Below are 26,157 nucleotides of genomic sequence, written 5' to 3' on the forward strand. Positions count from 1 at the left end.
GGAGGCTGTCAGTCACAGGACCAACAGAGGCACCATAACTGACTCTAAATATGGACTCTGCCTGAGAAATACCTCTGATCAGCAGGCTGATAGCACCACCCTGGCTGTGTGGTCAGTGAGGACAGAGATGACTTAGGGCTGCAGTGCATTTTCTCATAACTTTTATTATTATCCTTGTGACACAGCATAGACCTAGGTGTCAGAAAATCGGTTCTCTCAGATCTACTCCAGTTCTCTCTCAGCCTCATCTTGACTCAATGACTCATGCCTTTCTGTACCTCTCTTTCCCCATCTGATGCTGCTGAGCCACATCAGAGGAGAGTTATGAGGTGAATTCATTAGCCTAAAAATGCGCTGGGATGCCTGGCCAAATAGTGTGGCAGAAGGGCACACTAATATCTGCCTCTCTTTTCTGTTTTTCAGGTGTGCAACTGTGACAAATACATGAAGATCTCCAAAGAGAAAATGAGGCAATTGATGCAACTGGGTGGATATTTAACTGAGGGAGATGATGCAGGTAAGAGAGTGAGCACCTCAGGAGTTAATGCAGCCTGGTCTAGCATTTGTATATTCTCACCTGAGGAGGTGACCCAGTCCCGCTGTTAACAGATTGTGGTCCTGAACTGGGATTCCCTTATCACTCTGCCTTCAGGATTCACAGTAGCTGCAAAGGACCTGAACTTTAGAGTATCTCAGCATTATTGAGATGTATGGGCCAAAACCTTAATCGGTGTAAATGGAGATTCATCAGCTTCTTTCAGTGATGTTCACCAGCGGAGAATCCCACCCTAATTAGGGAAAGTGGATTGTGCTGAAAATGGATGTTTTATAGCAGCTTGTCATGGGATTTAATAGTCCTTTGTTCTTCAGTGGAAAAACAAGTTGCATCATTTGGACCCACAGAGCCATCTTGGTGCGTAGATTGGATTTAGACACATGGGTGTAGTAGGTGAATTCAGTGCTGTGTTGCAATTACTCTTCCCCCTCTGGCTGTAGCTTGAATCCTGCCTTGTCCCGGCTATTTCCATGTGGCATGGGGTCTCAATGGTTTTAGTAATGGCTGCTCTTAAAGGAGATTATATGTACTGTTACACTCCCTAAAATGTAACGACAGCTGCAAGAATTACTGTGGGGATTCCCGAGGGAAGCTAGGTGCCCTGTTTTAGGTGAGTGGGTGCTGGGAGCTAACAGCTATCCCCATTTGGAAGAGCTGAGCCCCATACAACAGTCTGCCCACTCCTAGAGGCAGGGTCTGATCCCCCCTCACCTGCACCTTGCACAGTTATCTGCCAGTGCAGCAAGTAAAACACTCTCCTTGCATCAGCCTGGGGGCATCTTACTTCAACTTTGCATTGATGCGGATGATTGCATGAGGAGGAATGGGGAATAAAGCTCCCCAGCAGTGAAGCTTATTTCCCTGCACTAGGTTTGCTAAGGATTCATGTTCCAGCCAAAGCCCATCTGAACTTGCAAAACATGGACCCACAGAGAGGAAAATTCAGAATCTCTAAGCAGAGTCAAGGGAGTCTCCCTTAGTAGCGTCATTCAGAAAAACGCATCTGCTGTCCTGTGTGAGGTTGCTTTGTCATGTACACTACTGTGTTTTGAATGCCCGGCATGATGAGTTACCAGCAAGGGCACAAGTCACAGCCTGAGGACTTTCCCACCTAACTGACTCCTTGTACATGGTGTTAACCACAAACTCCTGAGTGGCTTCTCATTGGTAGGACCTGCTAAGGCACATGATCAAACCCCTGCCTCCATGGTTACTACTAAACTAGGTCAGATTGCAGTCTGAGCTATTACATTCTGCCTACCTAGCAATGCTCCTGCAGACACAGCTGGGTGAGGCATTCTCCACTCCCTGCCTTAAACTGCTCAGCACTGATGTTGTTTACAGTTTCATGCTTCACCCCAGATGTAGCTGCATTTCAGTGCTGAGTGACACGTACTTTGTGCATACAGTTTGTGATGAGAAGCAGTGTGATCCAGCACACAGTGCACTGGGAGAGGAGTCTGGAGATGTCACCAGGCTACAGCTTTAGGCAAGTCCCTTAACCTCTGTGTTCCTCAGTTTCCCCACCTGGAAATAATGCTAGTTCCTTTACTGTGTGAAGTGCTTTGAGCTCCTCGGATGAACTGCAGTCTCTAAAAGCTATGTGTTTACTGTTGGTCAAAGTATTTCGCTCTTTAGGAAGAAATGAAGATGCTGTGAATGGGTAATGCATGTTCCCTTAACTCTGGCTGGCTGGGGGGTGTTGTACTTTCTAAAAGAGCAGGGCATCCTACCAAAGCATTCCCTGCTGAGAGCTGTTGCCGGGTGGGTTTTCATGTACCTGGAGACTTGCCCATCCTGTTCAACCAGTTCCCAGAGTGTGGGACTGAAAAACAGAAATGCTGTGGTTTATATTCAGCTAGTTAAGAGGTGTCCTCTTCTCCCCAGGTCATTAAGTAGGTGAGTATAATATAACTGGAGGGTCTCACACTTCACTGCTTCTGTTGGCCGAGCTCCCTACACATACCAGGGGCTCTTCTGCCCCCTCAAGCTCCCTGTTTTCTGCCCTTCCCTCCTCCGTAAGTCAGGCCAGGACTTCTGTGTACTCCATGTGCTTCCTTCCTCCATTCCAGTATATCCTGTTCCCCCTTTTGCCATGCCAAAGTTTCTTGCATGCCCCCCCATTCCTTCCTTGCCTTCATGCCCCATGTCCCTCTCTCATTAAGACAAAGGCTGTGTTCCCCCAGCTCTTTTTGCCCCATACCAAAGACTCTGTGTGTTCCTGACAACCCACAACCAGACTATTCTCCTCCAGTGCTTTTGTGCCCCGCTCCTTTTTTATTTCTTGTCTCTCTGGTGATGAGCCATGCAGGGGGTTGACATATTAACCACTACTAGTACCATCTTCTGTGGGGCAGAGATGAGAAGTGTTAAGCTGGAAGATGTCAATGACTGCCAACTCCAGTTCTTTGATCTATAGACAACTCCAGAAGTAGATGAAGCTGCTGGCTCTGATAGATGCAAGAGACTTCCTCTGTCCCCTGTCTCCCTCCATGTTTTCTGATATTCAGTAGCATCAGTACATTTCTGCCCATGGATGCCTAGGACATTCCCAGAAAGCTGGACATTGGTCAGTTCTCAGGTTAGTGCAGATGGAGGGTGATATGACATGTGGTTACATGTAGGACCTTGTTTTATTCAGCCAGCAACCTGAGTCACATGACCAAGACATTTTAGGGGATATTTATTGTTCTGCAGCGTGTAAGGCCAAAAGGGACTATGAATCTGCATCTCCTTCGACCTTCTCTGTACTCCAGGGCAGATAATTCATCCAGTTCCCTTAGTCCTAAACCAAATAATCTGTGTTTTGCTAAGGCATCTTCCAGAAAGAAAGCCAGGCTTGACTGGAAGAGATCAAGAGGTGGAAAATGAACTGATGCCCTGGGTCATTTTGTTTTCCTTTGGCAATGGCCCTTCATCAAGTTTTCCTAATAAAGCCTTTGGTTGTATAAACTGGATGGATGGGATAGTTAGACTTCCAAACACAGCTTAAGTTCGAGGTGCTATGTGTGTATCCAGCCCCCACACACATCTCCTTGTGCTCAGACCAGGGGTGCTGAGCAGAGCTGCAGGGACTAACTGATGTCTCAGTTGACTAGCTGAGCTGAAAACATCAGACAAAAAGAATGATTTGGGGATGACCGCCCCTCCCCGCCCCGCCAAAAAAACCCTATTACCAACTACAGGCATTAAAACCAAAAATTCTCAACTGAAATATTTCTTTCAAACCCCAAATAATTTTTGCTCCATTCCTGAGCTTTCATGTCAAGGGTTTTTTAAATATTTTAAGTTCAAGTGAAGCTTCCAAGTGAGGTGGTGCAGGCTCCCACCCTGGGGGTTTTTAAGAGGAGGTTAGATGACCATCTTGCTGGGGTCGTTTGACCCCCAGTACTCTTTCCTGCCGTGGCAGGGGGTCGGACTAGATGATCTGCCCAGGTCCCTTCCGACCCTAGAAACTATGAAACTATGAAACTATAAATATAAAAGCAGACTAGCATCTCAAGTCAGACACCCAGAATGCTTCACACAGAGCCTGTCGAAACAAATTCTGTGACTTTTTCTGATCCTTTTTTCCATTTTGTGCCAGTTGAAGCTGTTCACCAAAACAGACACAAATCCACCACATGCTTCTGTGGTTTGGGTGAAAAAAATCAGCTTAGTTTCATGCTAAGTAGCAATGCGCATAACACCCCTGCCTTTATCTACTATGGGTGGAAGATGGGGAAAAAAATGCAGGGCAAGGAATGAGAGAAATTGTGCAGCATATCTTTTTTCCCCCATTCTGAACACAGGTTTCTAAGCACTTTTGCTTTCTGGTTCCCACACTTTGACACTGGGGAATGTTTTGTTTCAAAAGAAGCTGGTTTCATTCAGGAAAACCATCCAGTCCAGGTCAAGCTTTGTGAAACTTAAACAAAAAACATTTGACCCTAACTACTTAGCAAAGTTGCTTTAACTTCCTGGCCTCTGAGGTGTGGGATCTCTCCCTGCTTCCAGATCGAATGGTGGTGGGGCTAGAGTAGCGTGGTGGGGGGTGTTTGTAATAAAGATGTCTGTGCTACAGTGCCACCCCATGCTTTCTCAAAGTGACAGCTGAAAGGGGCCTTCACTCTTCTCCCATTCCCAACAGCAAAGACTTAATTTACTGGGCGTCTTAGGTACAGCCACACTTCATGGAACTCAGCTCAGGAAACCGTGCAAAGATACATTGGCTACACCTCACCTGCAGCCCCAGCCCCACTGCTGCCCTGTGCCTAGCCATTTCCCCTGCACTGTCAGATCAGCCTCCAGGCTGCTTTTGTGTATGCCAGTCTGTGGCAAGGAGCTGCAAAGGTAGTTGAGGACCTGCACACCCCCATTTCCTCTTGTGCAGCAGAAGGGGTATTTAATGCCAGCTTTGCCCTGCTGCAAATCACCTTTGCCCTGGGGTGGTTTTCCCTGAGCTGGGATGGTGGCCAGATTTTGCTGGCAGAGCAGCACTGAGCAGTCTGTGCCTCCTGCAGTTTCCTTGAAGGGGAATGATATCACAGTGACCCTTACATCTCCTCCAGCGTGTCTGGGCAGTGGTTGAAAACTGTGTCCTCAGATGGCCCATCTGTGTTGCCTTTTCAGAGCCTTAAAAATTGTGATTGTTTAGGGCTTGATGGGTAAATCAGTAGAGCGTGTGACACCAGCATAACTGGTTGTTGATGTCATGCACAGATAGAGACTGTGCCAGAGGGACTGAGCAGCAGCTAATGTGGTGCTGACTTCAGGAGGGCATGGATCTCCAATGGTCTGTTTTCTGGAGTATGGAAAGGTTAATATACAGAACTCTGTGAAGCCTGTCATGCTGGAAACGTCCCTAGGAGAATATGCCATTCTGTTTGACTTGTTTCCATCACTTTTTATGGTCTTGCATGCATGTTATTAAAAGACGACGAATCGTTGTATAATAACTCACTTGAATTTTGACCTAGGGCTTTGTGCAGGTTTTTCCCAGGGTCTGGAAGCGCTTTCCAACCCAGTCTGTTTGGAGCTTATAGGGATTTCTCAGAAAGTGTTCACAAGCCTGGACAGATCTGCCCAGGCTTGGAATTCCCATCATGGTGCTCCTCGCAGCTTGCCCAGAACTCAGTTTTGCATAGGGGAAAAATATGAGTGGGGCAGATCCGGGTTTGTGGATGGGTGCTGTGGGTTCACTGGCTTGCAGCCTTCCCTTAGCTTTACATGCAGCCTCACCCCATTGCTCCATACGCTGAGAATGCGGCTGCGAAGAATTCTGCTGCCCAAATGATTTTGTGTAACCAAGACTGAAATTGCAACATACCTGCAAATGACATGGAACATAATGGGTGCCTGTAGATGTGCTGCGAGGCTGCTCTGATGCGCTGTAATTACAGTGTGTTGGAGCACACTCGATTAATCAAATCTACTGGAGCATGGTAATTACTGCACTCCAGCCAGTCTTTGTATCTCATGTATCAGCGTCCCCATGCTTCAAAATGGTGCCGGGGGTGTTTTAACTAAAGTTCATTGAATGAGCCTTAGTTCAAGCACCCCGCTGCCATTTTGAAGCGCAGGGACGCTGATACACAAGACGCTGTGGCGCTTTCATTAGAGTGGCTTTCAGAGCCACTCTAATTAAAGTGCCCACCCCATAGCATGTGTAAAAATGCGCAACGTGGTCTTTAACAGAGCAACTGAGCCCAAGCAAGGATTCGGGGTCAATGAATTTCTGGGGGGCAAAAGGGTATAATGCAGGCTCTGAAATGGCAGCTAGTCTTGTTGCAGTCACAATCTGGAAGTTTTCCAACTATGGGAATTCTAGCCAGGAGATACCAGAAATAGTTGGCACATCAGATAAAATTTTCAGGAGAGACAGCTCTAATCTTTGGTGTCTTGGGTTAGTGATAGAAGAAATGAAAGTACGCAGAAAATTCAGATCACAGTCATAAATAGGGCTCAGGCAGTTTGGAGCTGGTTGGAATATTTAAAAGAAAAGTGGGGGACTTGGTCATAAAATTGGCCCATTCATAGAATCATAGAAAATGAGGGTTGGCAGGGACCTCAGGATGTCATCTAGTCCAACCCCCTGCTCAAAGCAGGACCATCCCCAACTAGATCATCCCAGCCCAGGCGTCCAGCTGGGTCTTAAAAACCTCCAAGGATGTAGATTCCACCAACTCACTGGGTAACCTGTTTCCAGTGCTTCACTACCCTCCTAGTGAGAAAGTTTTTCCTAATATCCAACCTAAACTTCCCTTGCTGCAACTTGAGACCATTGCTCCTTGTTCTGTCATCTGCCACCACTGAGAACAGCCCAGCTCCATCCTCCTTGGACCCCCCCTTCAGGTAGTAGAAGGCTGTTATTAAATCCCCCCCCGCATATTTTTTATGTGGAGAACTGTTCATTTTGTTAGACAATCTGTCCATGTCTGTTCCCTATCTTGTGCTGGGAGGCTTTTGTAATGGGCTGCTTTTGTTCTCACATGCAACGGATGCTCTGATAATGGCTGGACAGTGAATCAGGATAAGTCACATATCAAGCTAACCTTGTTCTGCCCCACAGAGGCATCTTTTCATGGCTTGAAGAGTCTTCTTCATTTAAAAACATGCCCCAGCTCAGCCAGGACTTCTGACTTTGATTACAGCATTCACTACGAAACACTCCAGCCTGTGTTATGCAGGAGGTCAGACCAGATGGTGCATTCCAGCTTTAAAAATCTATGAATCTTGTCCCCTTGCTGCCCCTGGGATTTTCCACTGCAGCCTTTTGTGTTCCTTGCAAAACAATGACACAGGTTAAGATAGGGTGGGCAAAATATGGCCTGTAGTTTGCATCTGACTCTCCAGTCAGTTCTATCCAATTTACAGGTGGATGGTGCAGGCAGTGGCTCCAGCTCTGGCCTCCCCTGGTAATGCAGGAGACTCTGGGTAGAAGCAGCGCTGGTTGTCCAGCTCTGTGCAGCAAGCCCTGGGCAAGGTGTGCTTGGGTCTTGGCACCCCGGCTCAGGCTGAGCTTATGTCACTCCACCTGCCTGCAGCTTGGAGCAGGCAAGAGCCACCCCGGGTGCTAGGACTGTGTGTTGAGCACTCCACACCTGTGCCTGGAGGTGGCAGAGCTTCCCCGGAGCTTTCCGGTGCCTCTTGGCAAGTGAAGCCGTGGTCCTGGCCCTTGCCCCGCCTCCCATCTTGCTCCATGCAGCCCCGTGAGCTGGCCCAGCCACTTGCCACCTCCCAGCTGCAGCCAGCATGATTCCTGCCCTATCCGTCCAAGTAAGGCTTCCCCCAGTGCCCTGGGGCTGGGGCTCCTCCTGGGGGAGGCTGTGGGTGGGTGCAGCCTGCATGGCCTTGGCAGGGAGCTGGGGCAGGTTGGAGGGAACTTCTGGGCTTCCCTAGGCTTTGGGGGGCAAGTGTAGATGGGAAAGGGTGGGGGGTGGCGGGTTTGGGGTGCACGTGGCTCTTGAGGGGCATGTCTAGGTACAGCCTGAGGCAGGAGCTCCCACATGATCTGGAGGGTGGCAGCGCTTTGTTGGCAGTGGAGGCATCCTTGCTTGGCCAACTGTCTCACCCCTGTATACACTACTCAAAAAAACATACATCAGGACAAAAATTACTTTCTGAAATACAGTTAGAATATTTTCTATTAGATGTTTGATTTTTAGCATATGATTTGTTTTTTATCTATAATTTGTTAAAATAAAATCTTCACCATTAATTGTATGTGTGCAGCCCTCAGCAGCTCAATAAAACTCATTAAGTGGCCCTCCAGCTGAAATGATTGCCCACCCCTAAGCTAAGATATACCAAGTCAGGGCCTAAGAGGCCAGATCCTCGGGTTATCTTGGAAAGCCTCAACTTTGTTTGCATGACTGTGTACAGTGGCAGAAGCCAGGATATTGGATGGATCTGATGGTATGTTTTTAGCTGATGGGCCTGATGTCAAGCTCAGCACTGCTTCCTAGCATAGACAGCTGGTATCAGAGCAGGCAGCAGACCACTGCACACTTGGGCATGTTGGTGTGTGCAAAATGTTTTTTCTCAGGAGCTGCCTAGTTTGCATGATTTAGTTCTCACCAAGGCAGGGTAGATAAGCACCTTCAGTCAGAAGGCAGGGTAGATATCTTCGTTGCAAAGAAGAGGTTGCCACATTCAGGGTTTAAGGAGGTTCATGTGGGAGATGCAGTCTGGTGCTTTAGCCATGGGAATGAGTGTCTGAAACCTCCTGAATGATATTTCTGGCTTCCATGCTGGGTTTGTTTCAGTAATACACTCAACTTCTCTGTGCCTCAGTTTCCTTTTCTGTACAATAATGCTGGCATATCAGAGGGGTTGTTGAGCTCATGTGTGTAAAACAGTTTGAAGATGCAGAGCACTGGCACGTGTGAACTGCAAAGCATGTATAGGTGGACCAATATACCATATGCTGCAACCTGGATAGTGTAGTGCTTCATAATGGTCTCTTTATTCCCTTCTGCAACAGTTCCTGGCACTATATGAGCAGTTCCTAAGGGGACAGTGAAGTAGATCAGAATAATCTGGAGAGCAGGAAATTGCCTAACACGGCTCTTCTCTGTCTCTGACTGCGATAAAAGCAGGAAATGGGAGAATGGGGTAGGCCATTGTTATGGTGCTCTCTGTTCTGGGTTCATTCAGTTGTTATTCGTGTCTGACTCGGGTTCAAATCCTCTCTAGTCAGTAATGAAAATAATCTTGGTAACCTCATCCACCTCCCTCACCTATAAACGGTACCACGAGTCATTTGGTAGGAACAGGCATCTGCTCGAGGAGTGAAACAGCCTGTGGAGGCTTTGGGGCAGAGCTGAATGGCTCTGGTGAGTGGAATAGAGGGAGGCACTGGGGAATGAGGTGTTCCCGGAGGTGCCAGGGCTGGAGCAGCGAGGGATGTGGTGTGACAGGACTGATATGCCCGGGCAAAACCTCTGGGTGGCCTCAGGACTGGCTTAGTAGAGGGTGCCTGCACTGTGCCTTACACAGCGGATGCTGCTGGTTCTTCCTGAGCATTAAACTCACTGGCGTGTTTCACTTCAACCCTCCCTGAAATTCTCCTCTAGCAGCTGAGCTGGAACCGGCCTTGTGGAGAGCCGCGGGCTATTCGTGCAAAGGCCACGTGAGCTGTGGAGCAGGACAGGCCGCAGTACGATAGGTCAGTACGAAACCACAAACCCCGGTGGTGCCTTCGGCACTGGCAACATGTGTGGCAGAGCACACACAGCCAGCTCCCTCCATTGCTCACAGACAGCTTGGGGCAGGTGAATGGCGACAGGCAGCTTCTGCAGAAATCCTGTGAGAGCAGTGAGACTTCCCCTCGCCATGACCCTGGCCACCTGCTGCAGAGCACTTTCCCCCTCTTTATGCTGCAGAAGTGACTCAGTATTTCTTTCCCTTCCCCACCCCCACCCCCATTCTTAAGGTCACTCTGCACTGAGCTGCAGCTGATTATAGCGTGGGAACTTTCTGAGCCCGGCACTCTCTGTGGTGCGGTGTGTAATCTCAGGTAAGGCCACGACCACAGGCAGATGGGGGAAAACTTTGCAGCAACTGATTCAAAGCCAAGGGAGAAGCTAGCAAGAAGCTGTGCAGCAGGGGTGCATCTGCTCTCTGCAGCCAGGCCAGTGACACTGTGGCTGTTGGGACCTTTCCTACGGGCACTTTCATAGATTTCATAGACATCAGGGCTAGAAGGGACCTCGGAAGATCATCGAGTCCAGCCCCCCGCCCAAAGGGCAGGAAGTCAGCTGGGGTCATAGGATCCCAGCAAGATAAGCATCCAGTTTCATCTTGAAGGTGTTCAATGAAGGCGCTTGAACCACCTCCGGTGGCAGGCTGTTCCAGACCTTGGGGGCTCGGACAGTAAAGAAATTCTTCCTTATGTCCAGCCTGAAACGATCTTGAAGTAGTTTGTGACCATTCAACCTCATTTTCACAGCACGATTTTAACCTGGGGCAACTGCCCCTAGTCCCATTGTCTCCTCCTGCACATTGATGCTCTTGGTACAAGCTTTCCTTCTCAAATACATGAAGAGAATGCTTTATGCAATCTGTCTCATACCAGCACTTATCTCAGTAGCCTTTTCTCCCCTTGGGTAGTCTCTTTTATAACTGATGCTATTCCCTCTGCATAATCATTTCATTCATTAAACCCCCAGATCATTCTGAATTGGTTTAATTAAGAATCTGAGTGGGATAATCTGGCTGGGGAGGGTGGGAAAGAAACAAATATATTAGATTTTTGGCTTTAAAATACGTACATTTGAACAGTTTCAGAGCTAGAATCTACTGAAGTGGCAGCAAAGTGTTTTTTATGCTGAAGTTTCAGCTACGCTCCCTAGGAGGCTGGAAACATTACAGCAGTAGTGTAACTAAGGGGTTGGGAGTGAGCACAGCATAAGTCAATTTGGGCAGGGCAAGGAAGCACAAAAAAATAACAGCTGTCACTGTTGTCAGCCCAGCCGCCGCCACTGACAACCCAGTCACTGCTGCTGCTCTGTGCATTATTGCTGGCAAGGGTGCAAAACTGCCCTGTTACACCTCTGCCCTACAGGAACTGTTTTGCTAAGAGTTTATGTTATAGGAAGGTTTTTCACAATCTTTGAAGCCAGATGCCTGGATGTTTCCAAGGAAGATTTCCTAGTTACCAACAAGGACCCAAGGCGACAATTGGCCAGGTTCTCCAAGAGGCGATCATGGGACACCAGATCGAAGGCTTTTTTGAAGTCAAGATATATGACATCGATCTCTTCTCCCTTGTCCAGGTGATAGGTCACCTGGTCATAGAAGGAAATGAGATTGGTCAAGCAAGACCTACCCGCAACAAACCCGTGCTGGCTATCCCATAAGATGTTGACGTCGGCCAGTCCATTAAGGATGGCCTCTTTAATAAACTTTTCTAAGATCTTCCCCGGGATAGAAGTCAGGCTGATGGGCCTATAGTTAGCCGGATCCACTTTCCTCCCTTTCTTGAAGATAGGCACCACATTGGCCATCTTCCAGTCTTCGGGCACTACACCAGAGCGCCAAGAGTTTTCAAAGATCTGTGCTAGAGACTGGGCTATGATGCTCGCCAGCTCCTTGAGTACCCTGGGGTGAAGATTGTCAGGGCCGGCTGACTTGAAGGTATCCAGCTTCTCAAGATGTTCCTTCACAAAGTCAGCATTAATGGAGGGCGGGGGATCACCCTCACCCGGACTTCCCGGCCCTGTAGCGGGCATGGGCGTCCCCATGGGCTACTTTGTTGCACTGCGTAAACCCAGCAGCCCCCTTGGTCTGGGACTCCATTCTACAGCTAAGGAGGCAACAGGCTGTTTATAACCAACAAATAATTAACTTGAAGGCAGGCTTGCAGATCTCACTAGGGACTACAAAATCTCACTCGTGACTCTTACAGCTGCTGCTGTGACCCACTCCACAAAAGAGTTCAGGACCCATAGCTGCAGCACAGTACACTGACTGTGCTGCTGCTCTTGCCCTGTGAGAGCCTGGGCTGGGAGCTTAGCAGTAACATATCCAAGGGGCAAGTGCCCAGGGCTCTCCACCTGGAGTAGCATGATGTTTATTTGCTGTTATGTAGCTTCTTTGTAGTCACAACTGAGCACTGTTGTCCTACTTTTCACTTGGGGAAACTGAGGCACAGAGAGTTAATGGGACTTTATTGAGGTCTAAAGCAAATGATTGGCAGAACCAAGAACTGAACTGAGGAGTTCTTATTGTCACTTCTTTACTCAGCCCATGGAGAAAGCAGCTGCAGAAAGGGGAGGTTGTCGGATTGACTGGTACGTTGAAAAGGGCCACAGTATAACCCCCAAATTAGTATTAGTTATAGTGATATCAAGGTGTGCAGAGGTATTAAACCATGTTAGTGTGAAGTGAGGCAGAAGGTAGGGCAGGGTAGCACCTGGGGGACTAAGTGGGTCAGAGAAGCATGAGCTTTCACAGGCAACAGTCTGTTTTGTAACATCCAATTCAGCATAGGTAACAGCCTACTTTGTCAGGTACTATAACAGTGGTATCAAAAGGCCTTAATGGCAATCAGTGCCCCAGTTTTTTCTACATGCTTGTATAGTACTTGGCATAATGTGACCCAGGTCTTGTGACATTATCACAGTATAACTACCGGGTAACAATATTAATACATGCTAGGTGCTGTGTATACATACACATGCTTGCAGTTCCTGCCCTGAGAAGCTGGAAGTTGAAATAGAGAAGCAGGCAAAGAGTGGGGAAGTGGAGGTGAAGTGACTTGTCTGCAGCTATTTAGCAGGCCACTGACAGAGCTGGGATTATCTTTGAGTTCCTGGGCCTGAGCCCTGCAGGCTCTGGAGGGGTTTTAGATATGACCACTAGTGAAAAAAACCTGTATTTGGTCCTGTGAAAACCACCCTGGAGGTGTGAACTCAGTGACATTTGGCGGCTGTGTGTTCCCAGAGTTGTGCATGTATCTGCTAACATCAGACAGACTCTCAGATGTTGCCCAGAGAGTAAGCAAGAGGCAAGCGAGTCCCTTGCTTTGCAAGGGTTAAGCCCAGCCCAGCAAAGCTCTCCGGACTTTGAGAAGATTGTAGCAGGATTCCTTCCCCCTTCCAGACAAACCTGTAGAGTCTGTGCTCCCTTTACCACACTTTCTGCCTGGTTGATCTGTGCCAGCAGGGCAAAGGAGAGCACAAGGCTGGCTACTCTCCCCCCTGCTACACCAGCTCCTCTGAGAAAGTCGTAAGAACTTGGCCTGTCTTACGCAGCAGTGGTTGCATAACCCTAAGTCCTTTGTCCTTCGCTTATCAGGCTTATCTGGAAGGAAGAGATAACCAGGCATCTTCAGTGCCCTGCAATAGCGTGCTGTTTCTCAGGCTCTAGCTTTCCTTATCAGGAGCAATCTCTCACCAAGGAAAGGTTTCCCATGGACCTTTGTACTCCAAGAATGCTCCCGGGTGTGTTTTCAGACTTGTGCAAAGCCTTTAAAGCAAGTGCTTTCTCCAAAACACCTATTCCTTAATTGCCAAATTACAAAAGAGTTGACAGTGTGTGCGGAGCTGTAATGACAGGCTGTGAGAGCCAGGCATGGCCGTGCTCCTGTGAAAAGGTCAAGGCTTGCGTAAGACTTGACAGGATCTTGTGTGTCTCAGGCTTTGGCAGGAAGCCACTGTTCCCACTGGGGAAAGAAGAGGTGAACTAGAGGATTGCAGCCCCGCAGGGACCTGCTGCTGCTTTCTACCCCTGCCCAGCCAGTGCATACACAAGGCCTTTCAACCCAGGTCTGGCAGCATGGTCACCCTTAAATAAATGAACATAGGCCAGTGGCAGCAGGGTGTGAAGTCTAGGAGAAGCTAGAAGTAGGACTAGGAGTAGAGTCTCCTCTTGAGACCACATTAGACTATGTGGCAGCCAAGGGAGACCAGGTGAATAACCCTCACACCAGGTCAGAATGCGAGGGCACCTAGTCAGGATCACCCAAGCATGGTCCTGAACACATAAAGAGGAGGGATCATCCTCTTCCTCACTGCTTGCTTAGCTTTTTGGCCTAAAGGCTAAAATATAGGCAAAAGTAGATACATCAGCAAATTTCACAGACTTGAGCAGGGTGGAACTGGGTCACTCTTAGGCACGTAAGTCCACTTCAGCTCCTAAAATGCTGAATAGAATCTAGCCCCTACTATTTTAAATCTATATTTTCACTTTGGCCGGAGAAGGCACTGGGGAGGAGGGTCTTAAGCCACCTCAGTAACCTAGCAGGCAAGCTCCATTAAATAATCCTCCTCCTTAAAAGCGGTGTACTTGGTAGCCGTATTGATCTGAGACAAGAAGACATACAAAAAACTAGAACTTTTGGTTTCAAAATGATACCTTTTATTAGACCAACTGGGAAATCGCAAGAAAATTGTCCTTTTCTGCAAGGTTTCAGGATCAAAGTCCCTTTGTCAGGCTCTGGGAAAAGAATAGATGGTACAAGATGGTAAAAAGTCCCTATAGGTAGGAAATAAGCTTCATTTTTGCACAGAGGAAGCTGAATATGGAAGACTGTCCCTCTGGGTCCATGAGAGCTGGGTCCATGAGAGCTCCAAAGCAAACTTCTCCCACCACCATCTGGTAATTTGCTAAAGCTTTCTAAGGAAATCTGTAATGTCCAAGTGGCATCTGTTCCCAGCTGTGGCAGTGAACTGGGATCCCAGCTCAATGACAATATTCTAACAACAGTTTTCTACTTGCTGTACCTTCAGGTCCTCCTGGGCATTAAGTTGTCCTTACAAGCTGTAGTGATGTTCTTCTTCTCTTTGTTGCAATTAGTAGTGTCTGCACAATGATGAATTTGTCTTAATAGACAGGCAATCCTGTTCCACCCCAAGTAGTACCAATTAATCATTGCTTCTTGCATGTGAAAAGGAGGCCTCTTGCTGGAAGCTTCAGAGTCAGCCCTGGAAAAATTTACAAGGCACCTGCAGTAGGTTAGTATCCCATGTCTTCCAGTGTTGCCCCAGTGTCTTCCTGATCCACTTACTGCCTGGCCATTGGCTCTCAAGTATCCCAACCACCCCAGCACCTTGGCTTATGAGGAGTCTGCTCTGCTAGCATCTGCTGCTGTAATGGAGTCCCACCTGTCTTTCAAGTGTCACTGTAACATAAGCATCTGCTACTGATAAGTGATGGAGCTGCTGCTTCATTTGGATCCTGGAACCGACAGATAAAATAGCAACTCTACAGAGTTCCCCCACCATTTGCTTTGAAAAACCTGATCTTACCCCATAGGTTGGTAATGGTCAATGAAGTAGGCAGATTGTTTTGGAGATAAAGAGTGAAAAAGAGGAGGATTCATGGTCCTGTCAGCATCTTCTTTTTATGGTCTTAGGACAGATCATTGCTTGGCTTGCTTGATTTCCAAGATGGAGGTGGCACTGCTGGATCTGCATTTGCATGGCGTAGTGTGGGATGGATAAGACCCAAGCCAGAGGAGGGGTGCTGAGCAGTCTCACTGAGTCTGAGAGAGTCAAAAGTGATGTAACCTGCATACAGAGAGAGAGAAACTAATGTCAGCATGCCGACTGCCGCTGCCACCATCAGTGCATACACAGCATGCTGGAAGTCGGAGCAACAATTATAATGTGAAAAGATGCTCAATCAACTGCATGTGAACATCAACTTTTGGCAGCTTGAATGGGCAGAGATTGGTTTTTCGGCAGAGTTTGGAAAAGGCTCATGATATGCCACCTCCCTCCTCTCCATTCCAGCCCTGCATTAGCATACGTATCAGGTATTTCAAAGCAAGGAACTATATAGCCTGCCCATCAGAGTGCTCTCAAAGTGCTGTCTTGGTCAGAAACTCTGCACTGAACACAGTTGCAAAGAGCATCTGATGTGAAGGCTGTAGCCTTTGGCCATTTGACTGGGAGTGGGGCAAGGGAGGAGGAAAGGGAAAGGAGAGAAAGAGCTATCTATTTTAAAGATGTTGTACAACAGGCATATTGGTCCCCAAGAATGTTTCTAATTGATGTGATAAGGCACCACTTTAATTTCTGCCCTCTGGAGACTGCAGTGGGAATCCAGCCCCTGGCATGAACGTTCCCAGGTACCCCAAAAATGCCAATCTAGCAGCCTCTGGGGTACACTCAGCTCCCCTTAACCTCCCCCACATCCTTGTTCCCTCTTCCTGCCCATTGCTGGGTCTCAGAATTACAAGGTCCAGCCATTGCTCTGTCACAGAATCCCACTACTTTGCAAGTGTTAGAGTGATGTTGTAGCCATGATGGTCCAGGAATTATTTGAGAGGCAAGCGTTTGTTGGGGGTGATGTCTTTTGTTGGAATCAAGTGGTTGGAACGCTTCGCATTTAAAAACTTGTCCTACTGTATTGCAGCTGTGCAGTTGGGCCAATAAAAGACATCACCCCAAACAAATCCTTGTGTCTCACACTAGTTTGCAAGTGAACAGTAGAGCTTAGACAGCTGTGTCAGCTAAACTGTGGACCAGCCACCGCAGAGCACATCTTTTTGGAGTTGGTTTGCCATGCAGCCCATGTAAAGAAGCTGCGCTTGGTGGGTGTGCACACAGAAACGGCAAGTTGGTATGGCTGGGAAGACTGTGACAGCCAAAGCTCTGTAGGGTTCACCTGTCAAAGAGGCTTATGCTTAGCACACCTTTGTTTTTGAACTGTAGTCAGGGTGTGTGTGTGTGTGTGTGTGTGTGTGTGTGTGTGTGTGTGCCCACCTCTGTGTTCATGCCAGTTTGCCCTGAAGTCAAGGTGTGTCTGGGGTTTGTTTTCCTGCACTCTGCATGCCAGGAGGCCCAGCACCGTGCCACGTGATCGTGGGAGACCCACAATTCCCTTGCGCTGGGTGCCACTGCCTTAGAGCCGCTGTGCGTATCTCAGCACTCTCTCACACAGCTAAGGCAGCCCTATTTACTCTGCTTTAAGAACGAGGTGGCAGTGGGGGGAAAATCCCTCCTTAAAGAAATCTTCCCTCTCTCCTTCCCCCATGCCCCTTCCAAAGAAAACCCTTTCTCTCCGGAGCCATGAAGGAGATGACCTTTTCACAGCAGCTTTTTTTTCCCCCCCTTTAAGATTGTTTGCCTAGTTGGCACCCTGCTTACTGGCGCCCAGTGGCCTTTTCAGACCGGCTGCAATGGGGAACACAGGCATCTTCAAAAGCCTTTGAAAAGAATTCCATCGGGGGCTGGCGGGAGGCGGTCGGGGGGGGGGGAGTTTTACAAGCTCCCATTGAAAAATTGTTACTTTGAAGTGATGTTGCATTTTCAACCCTTTGAAGCGCCACAATTGGGGGGGGGGCTGGTCCCATCAAAAGGCAAAACTGCCGGGTGACTATCACCGCCTTTCTCTTCCCTCTCTTTTTAAAGAGATGAACTTTCTTCCCCACCCCAGTCCTTTCTCACCAGCTACATTCCTGGGGGATGGGGAGAGGAGTGCTTGGGGGGAGCCGGTGACTTCACGCTCTACAGCCTTAGGCCTTTGGGAATTTCTTCCCGATCCCACACCCTTCAGAGAGCTGTGAGCTCATCGGAGCTGAGGGCTGCACTGTGGCAAATAGATGGAGCGGTTTCCAAAGAGAGAGCAGAAATACCAGGCATTCCTGGAAGAGTGCAAAAGATCAACAACTATCAATACAGCCAGGCCGTGACATTTTAATACCTTCACAGAAGGAAACTGGGGGAAGGATAGAGTTAACCGTTTCAAGGCTGGACCTCCCTTCCTGCAGGAAGGAGGGTGGCAGAACTGCATGGCAAACTGTCATGGGGTCGCTGCATTAAAGTTGTTACTGTTATCTCTTGTATTACAGTGGTGCCCCAGCCAAGAGCCAGAGCCTCATGGTGCTGTACACTGGTATAGTGAGAGAGAGTTCCTGTCCCTAAAGAGCCCACAGTCTAAATAGGCAAGACAGACCAATGGCAGGAGGCAGGTCAGAAGGACCGTTGTCTTCATTTCCCAAATAGAGGTCCCAGGGGAATACAAAGGGTCTCTTTTACCATTTAGGTGCCGTCTTGATTTTTGCCTGTGCCCCCATCTGTGGTCAGAAAAGCAATGCCAACCAAAAGTGACTTTCTATGTAGAGCAGCAGATGCTAAAGCCAGAAGGGGCTGTTTCTATCATCTGGTCGGGTCTGCTGCACAACACAAACCAGATGTTCCCACCCCATTACTCCTATCCTAAGCCAACCAGCCCACAGTTCCCTGGAGCTTGTCTGTTAGCTGGCATCCCATCCATCCTTGGTTTGGGAGCTCAGAGTGACAGGGAGTTTCAAACATGTCATATAACAGCGTAGCTGTGTCCACTGTGGTTCTCACATACCCTAGGGCCAAGATTATGTCCCTGCACTGAGCAACCCTTAATGATACTTTGGCCTTCTCTAGCACCAAGAGGGTCTCAATGCACTCTGTTCATAAGCCTTTGAATGCCACTATAGATTTGAGAGAGGGGTTGTCATCTCCATTTTATAGAAAGGAAAATGGAGGCACAGGAGAGGCTATGCATTGTCCAAGGGCCGCAGTATTAGAGCAGGAACAACAGCTCCAGTCTCCTAAGTGGCAGCCCAGGGCTTCAGACTGTAAGACCCTCCTTCCTCTGGTTTGGTAGCAATTAGCATCTGTTTAGCATGGGAATGAATGAGCACAAGGTTCAAGCAGAGCATAATTAGGCCTTTGGCATGTGGCTTAGCAGTGCCGCTAGATTGTGGAACATCCACCCCCGAGTGGGGCCCGAGCATTGCACGGTAGGAGTTGAAGGATGGCAGGTGGGTACTCAGTCATGTTCTTACTTAGGAGTCCTTATTCTTACTATTCCGGATGACAGAGGCCATGTCTAAGCTGCAGACTTATGCCCAGCTGCAGCACCTGCAGACACAGTGTTGCTGCACATGATGGACTTTGTAGACTAGAAGCAGGGAGTCCTCACATGGTACAGACTGTAGAAGGTGCAAAGATGGTATATGGGGCCTCCCCTAGCTCTGGGCTATTTATCCCAGGAGGTGTCAAACAGAGTCTATCCCTACAGAGCTGAGGGGGCATTTCTACAAAATCTTATTGCATCCATATCTGTAAGACCCTGCAGGTCTCAAATCCAGGATCTCTCCTTTGTGGCATCACCCTAGGTTTGAATCCCAGACTCCCTTCAAAATGATATTAGGGTCCAGTGGCCAGAGTACCCTCCTGGGGTCAGTCTTGGTTTATCGCTGTCCCTAGCACTCCTTTTGCTATCAATAGGACGGGAGTAAAAGTTCTATCTGTGTTGAGAGCTTTGAAATGTAGGGTTAGAGAGCCCTACAGAAGAGCCAGGTCTGACTTAGCACTGTTATACTTCACTGCCTGGAGCACTGAGGACTACTTCTGATAAAGTTCTCTGTGTCCTAGAGAGGAACACATTGAAAGCCTCAGTGATGTCATACTGAAGAAAAGCAAGTTGCCTTTTGTTGTATAACTTATGTCTAGGCAAGACCGTTTCCCTTGCCAAGGATGAATCATCCCTGGCTAATAATCTCAGTCCGCCTCCCTGCGTCACTTGCTGCCAGACATCCTGATGGATGGCAGTCAAGTCAGTTGGAGACTTCCGCCTTTGGGATCCCAGGGCTTCACCATGCCCTCATCGCTGGGACATGAGCAGTGCAAGCCTGAGCGGCGCTGCCAAAGTCATAACGGGTTCTGTGGCTCTTTGTTTGCAATGGCAGAGTTTGCTCCGCCCATGGTGGGAGTTCACATGGAGGCTCATACGTGCTCTGAAGCATCCAACCCAAGTTCCTGGGTGCTGGTTCCCTGACTGAACTTTTCCTGGAGCCCTCAGATTTCCATGAAGCAACACAGCACCTGCAGGGAGGAACACACCTCTTGGGTTTCTTTTATCTGAACAAACATTACCTTTGGGGGAAGCATTGGGAGAGGGAGAAAACAGTTGCAGAACTGCACTTCTGCTGCTTTGTTTCTGCTCATCACATATAGACTATCCAGTGCCTAATGCCTTTAGGATCTGAATATAGAGCAAGCTACAAGAGGTTCATTTAGTTGGTGACTAATCCATATAATAACTCGTAATGATCTTTTATATTTCCACAGCATCTTTAATGCTGAAGGTTTCCAAAGTACATTACATGCATGTGCTTTCTCTTTGCATCATCTGAAATACAGCCATCTCTGGGGTGGATCAAAGGGCCCATTTAACAGCACACTGCGACACAACACACCAGTGTATGTCAGGGAGTGAAAAATACCATACCCACCTAAATGGCAGGGGAATTACAGAGTACAATTATCCCAACTGGAATTCATCCAAGATGCTGGATAATACTCCTGCTCCTGCAGAAAGTGCAATTTGATCTTTAATGAGCTCCAGTTGCATGACCCTCAGCTCCCCAGCACACACAACAGACAATACTTCCATAAGCAAAGGGCCCCTAGCAACACATCTTACCACTGGTTCAGTACAAGACAGTGCCTCTAACTATCAGCACCTGCACTCTCCTTGGGGTCTTTGACCAAAGCACTCACCAGATCAGGTGCTGCTAGGGTTCAAGCTGTTGTGCCTATGACATGACCGTCCAGGGGAGCAGTGATTGCTGTAGCTCAGCCTGGGGACTCTGTGTGCCTTAACATAACCATTGTGGTCAGCAGTGTTCCCTAATGCCATGTGGAGCAGCTGGAAATGGGACTGTAGGGGTAGGATCCACCGGCCTCCTCATATGGCCCTCTCCATGCCACTATGGCAGCCAGGTGAGGCCAAGGGAGAATATCCCTGGTGAAGGAGCTGCTAGGGGTCACCATGGACAAGCTCTATACCATCCTCTAGCTCCCTCATCAAACCCCAGTAAAGGCAACATGCAGGGCATGGAGCCCAGCACGCAGTGCAGCAGCCATACAGATTTGTGCCAGAAGCCAAAGGCAGCACCAGGGAGCCTGGTGTGACCGAGTGCAATCTCCAGGTGCCCTAGAATCAGAAGGGAGCTTCCAGTCACCTGTCCCCCACCCACCTCTGGGCTGCACTCCAGAATCTCACCCCTTGGGAACTGGGTTTCTGTAACAGAGGCCATGTGAGAGGGGGCTGCTACTGAGCACCAACCCCATTTGTCACACTTGTTACTCAGTATTTCAAGGGTTTGCTTGTTCTTTCTTGTTTCCACAGGCTGCCTGGCAAGCACTGAAAAGAAACCAGAGATGCACGCAGAGGCCACTGTCCCAGAATCTGACTCTCCACAGCTGGTTTACAACCCAAACTGGCAGTGGCTGGAGGAGTCGGGTCTCAACATGGAGTCTCTGACACTGGCCAACGGCACCGCCCTGCAGCTGGGAACCATCCCAGTCAAGATGCTGGACAAAGCGGATCCATCTTATTTCTACTGCTGCAGCCAATGCGGGAAGGTGTTCTGGGAGGGGTCACACTTCGGCTGCGTGGTCTCTCAGTTTAAGGATATTTTGGTTGCCACAAAGGAAAATCCCAGCTTCTATGAGCTGAGCTGAGGGGAAGGATTCCTGGCTCAGGGCAAACTACAGAGGAAAGAGCTGGGAATCTCAGGTGGGATCCTCGTCCCCTGATGGGTCACAGCAGCTAGCAGAAGAAATGGACTTTGATTTGAGGTTGAAGATTAGGAGTTTGGCTGATGGGGGAAGCTGTGTTTTGGAGGTGGTGGCAAAGGGCACTCTGTTACCTAGGGCCTTTCTGTGTGTGTACTGTAACAGGGCCAGTGGGATGTAACAGCCTTCTCCGAGATCATTAAATCAGATGTTCAGGGAACAGTCGCTTTCCTTTATTGCAGTGGTGCCGCTAAGACAAGAACATCTCTCCCTAGCCATCTACTGAGCCCCTTCCACTCCTCCCTCCAGGAGCTCCTGGCATCCAAGTTCTCCCATGGATAGAGCGGACCCCTCAGAGCACCAGTCACCACCACTGTGAATGCAGCCAGAGTGAGTACTGGAGGAACTTGGCTGCCATGACACCTCCTGGCAGGTGCTGAGCCTTGCTGCCTCCTTCCAGGCCTGAGCTGCTTGGGTCTTTGAGCCCTTGCTACCACTCTCCACATCTCAAGCTCTGCTTGTAGCCATATTTGAGGCTTGAAAGTAGCAGCAGGCAGCACCCTCAACTGACTTACTTCAGGGCTTGGGACCTGTAGAGCTTCATCAGGGGGGTGGGACCTGGTTCTCAATGGCACTCTTAGGGGTGCTACAGATGCAGTATAGACATGCCTGGAGTGAGCTCACTGGGTGCTGGGTGTCTGCCCAAGATGTCCTATGGCAGGAGTAACACCCAGGCCCTTCCTGGGACAGGACCCCATTGCCAAATGGCCAACACCATGCCCTTGCTTGGTTCATCTGAAAGGGAGCAGAGCCTTCTTCACCCAAAGTACTGGTGGCTCAGCTCACAATGCAGCAGTGCATTCTGGGATTCACACACTAGGACCAACACGACCAGTGTAAAAATGATCAGCTTGCAGCAAAGCGGGCACAGCTGCGACAAGCACTGGTACAGTAAATCCATCCCTCAGGACCAAACCAAGTTATAGCAGTAAAAGTTTGGCGTGGCTAGTGTAACTGCCTCTCTGCTGTGGGCTTTTACTAACTCAGGCAAGACAGGCAGGAATTGCACCTCTTCACACCCAGCTCATGGGCGTTGTGTTGGCAAATGTGCACAACAGACCTGGGCTGCTCTGTGTGGGCAGAAACAGGTCTGTGAGTCTGAGGACATCCAGCAAAGTGAGTCCTCAAAGAAGACTTGGTCTCTACTCTGCATCCTAACCCTCAGCAGAGACAGAAGGGCAACAGTCATCAGGAAACCTCTCCGCCCCATGGTACATCCCCCTGGGCATTTTTGCCAAGCTTCCCTAACTAGGCTTCACAGATCCAAAACCCAGCTGTGACTGTGTTTCTTCTCCCTGAGAAGGCAAGGGACTTACAGGATTTGGCTGTATTCCTCCCAGGCAGGGAGTGGGTCTGTAAGGAAGGAAAACGGCATTGTCAGGTGCAACCAACAAGCCCCTGTCTGATTCCTCACTGAGTAGCCTCAGTGGTGCAAATGGGAGGAGTGGTGGTAGGCAAAGCTGGGTCAGTGCCAAATGAAGCCTGATTCCACCTGAATTTAAGGGCAGGCCCCATGAAATCTTCCCCCTCCACTGTGGGTTCCTAAGGGATAATGAGCCCACACTTCACACTCAGCTGCTAGAAGAACAGGGGCTATGGCTTCCCCTCTGGCTGCCAGGCTCACCCGCATTCTGCCTGGTGGTGTGGTTTTTGGTACCTGATTGAAGAGAGATACTGGAAGCTCCTTGTGCCTCCTATCACAGCCCCGGGGGCTCAGTTCCTTGGATTCTCAGGTACTGATGTCAACTACTGACCAGGTCTTTCACCACAGAGACCATGCACCCAAAAGGCATCCCACTGCTCCCACACAGCAAGGGGTGCATGTTTAGAGCTGTGTTGTCCCAAATACACAAAACAGGCCTGTGGGGTCTTACAGATCCTTCTCTAGTCTGGCACAGTTGAAGAGCTGCACAAACAGAGAGACGCTGAGCTCTGGAGTGAGGAAGGTCATCAAGACTTTAGTGAGTCCTGCTAATCTTCCTAGTGAAGCCTACAGCCAGCTACATGCAGAGGGCAGCAGCCCCTTGCCTGCAGGCACATGCAGAGTAGGCAGTTATAGCTGGAGTGCTTGTGGGAGGCTGCTCAGGACATAAAGAGGTATTTGAAGGAGGGTAGCATTAAATAAGAGCCCAGGCGCTTTGTGCGAGAATTTGCCTCCAAAATGGTGCTGGCCACCCACCCATGAGCAGGTGGAGAGTGGCCATGCTCAGCTGAGTGTGGGTGGCCTGGCATGCTCCCTTAACCACCACATTGCTCAGCAGCGCTGGTAAGGGAGGAGGGGCCTCCAGTCCCACCAGACCCACATCTCAGAGGGGAAATCTGATCTGGGCAAGGCTGTGAAAGCCACTGAGGGGCTTCCTCTCTCTCACCTCCATGAGTTGGACCATGGGGGTCAGCCCAGCATCTCTGGCCTTTCCTACCTTCCTAGTGACCCCAGGGTGCCAGTGTTGATGCCCAGACCAGACAGTTGGCACCACTGGCCCATTGCTCAGCAGCTGATAGCTGGGCCAGTATTAAAACCAGATGGAAGCCTCCTCCTGGTCTCTGGCATCTGAACTTCCCCCGCTCACCAGTTCAGCCACACAAGCCATGCTGCACTTCATCCAGGGCTGTGGGCAGCAGACAGCTGAGAAATGCCCAATGACACCAAGAATCTCCTTAACCTTATCTGAATGTTCAAATGCACAGATTCAGGGCCACCAACTAACAGGCCCCTACGGACCACAGAGGGGAGGCTGTGGGAGAGCTGTTCTGCTTACCAAGCAGTGCTTGGCTGCCCCAATTAAGCCAGTGTTGTTCTTGGGAGGGTGCAAAAGGGTGTGTGATGTGCTTTGAATCGGTGCCCAGACTTCAGCCTTAAACCTGATCACTACTGAATGCTGCTGGGTGGCTGCTATGGTGCTGACAGCTGGAATGAAACCTCCATCCTCGTTACAACACCCACCAGCACCGAGCAGCAGAATTCCTTCCACCCAGCGGCCCCTGCGTTTGTCGCGCTGCTTGAGAACTGCAAAGCCTGCCTGAGCTCTCTCCAGACGGGACTTCCTGCTGGAGTCTGAGCTCAGGCCCTCTTCCCCAGGCGCTCCGGAGCAAGCATGTTTGCAGCTCATGAGCAACGCTGGGCCATTGAGCTGGTGCAGAGCATGGCCTGAGCTTTGGGCATTAGAGAAGAGCAGTGGCCTAGCCTGCAAGCCAAGGGGAAGAGTCTCAATAAAACTGTGGCCAACTGTTGTGAGAATGGGTGAGGGGCTGGGTAGTGATCTGATGTGAAACAAATGTGCTCTAGATTCAGATGATGTGAGGGAGGGAGGAGCCAAGCCAAGAACCGCAGATTGCACCTGCAATGCTGAGACAAGATCTTGAGATCTTGAGAATGCCACCTGGCAGGGCTCTTCCCTGACACAGGAGTGAGTGAAGAGGAGGAGCACAGCCTTGCCACTTGTAACCCAGCTTCCTCCTCCAGAACCCAAAGCATCAGCGGGAGGTTCCTGGTGACAGGCACATGAACAGTGCCAGCCACTTCAATGGAAGACAGCCACCTGAGCAAGGCAAGCAAGAGCTGAACGCCTGTTGCTCTCAGCATTATGGCACTCCTGCCTTTGTGCCTCCCCCAGCCAGGCTGGTCTGGAAAAGCTCCACCCTCTTTTATGGAGGCAGCATTTGCAGAAATCCTCTCCTAATCCCAGTTAACGTTCAGGCACTGATGTTATTGCTAACAGGGCCTGAGGGGTCCTGGCTGAAGTGTGACATTCACGGGCCAAAGGAATTCCTGCGCGGGCTGTGTGTGCTGAAATCCAAGACTTGCTTTTCTGTTCCAGGCATTCAGGCCACACTAACTCTCAGGGCTTGCTCTCTTGCTTTTTTTCTCTATCTTTTAAGAGCCTGGACTGGGGCGACCAGTCTTCCCCCAAATCTCAGAGCCATCTGGAAAGTGGCAGCCGACTCTTTTCCTGCCAGGCCCCCAAATGACCTGCACTTAATTGCTCCGCTTCATTTATTCTTCCTTGTTTAAGAGCCTGGCTGGGGCTTAGTACCACTGACCTGGAAAGGGAGCCCTTTCTACTCTGCAATTTCAATCTCTCCAGTGGGATATAGGAACTCTGTTTTTTCCACTCAGCAAACTCCTTGACACTTCCAAAGGCATTAACAGCTGATGGTTCAATTGCCCTTGTTATGACAAAGAAGCTCCATTGTTCAGGATCTCCATGCAGCAGTGATATTTCCAGGGCTGGCAGGGCTGTGTTTAAGATCAGATTTCCACTCCAGCAATGGAGCAAACCGTTTCTCTTTGATCTCCAGGAGAGAATCCAAGCTTCTGTGTCTGTAGAGACTTGCAACCAGAAGACTCTCAAATTCTGGATCTTCAGGAGTCCTTTCAGCTTGATGAAGCATTCCTGCTGGTGGGGTGCAGCCTTCTGGCAAATAACTGGCATCACAGGAAGAACTTTGGCTACGGAGACTAGAGCAAATGTCTGCATTTACAGAACATACCTAGGGCCTGTGAAGAGACGGTCATTTTAAAAGCTTACCTGAAAGACCTGCACT

The 26,157-nt window shown here is 49.3% G+C and overlaps 1 protein-coding gene across 1 annotated transcript in view; it reads left to right on the forward strand.

The window, feature by feature from the left end:
* The window catches only part of EXD3 (exonuclease 3'-5' domain containing 3), a 459,528-nt gene extending 437,756 nt beyond the window's left edge, over positions 1 to 21,772 (forward strand). Inside the window, exons 23-24 of the mRNA XM_025203011.1 lie at positions 424 to 517; positions 21,164 to 21,772. Coding sequence (XP_025058796.1) covers positions 424 to 517; positions 21,164 to 21,498 — 429 coding nt within the window. The 3' untranslated portion in view covers positions 21,499 to 21,772. The remainder of the gene's footprint in view (positions 1 to 423; positions 518 to 21,163) is intronic.
* Positions 21,773 to 26,157: the final 4,385 nt, after the last annotated feature.

This window comes from Alligator sinensis, unplaced genomic scaffold (genome assembly GCF_000455745.1).
Source record: "Alligator sinensis unplaced genomic scaffold, ASM45574v1 scaffold235_1, whole genome shotgun sequence".
NCBI lineage: Eukaryota > Metazoa > Chordata > Crocodylia > Alligatoridae > Alligator > Alligator sinensis.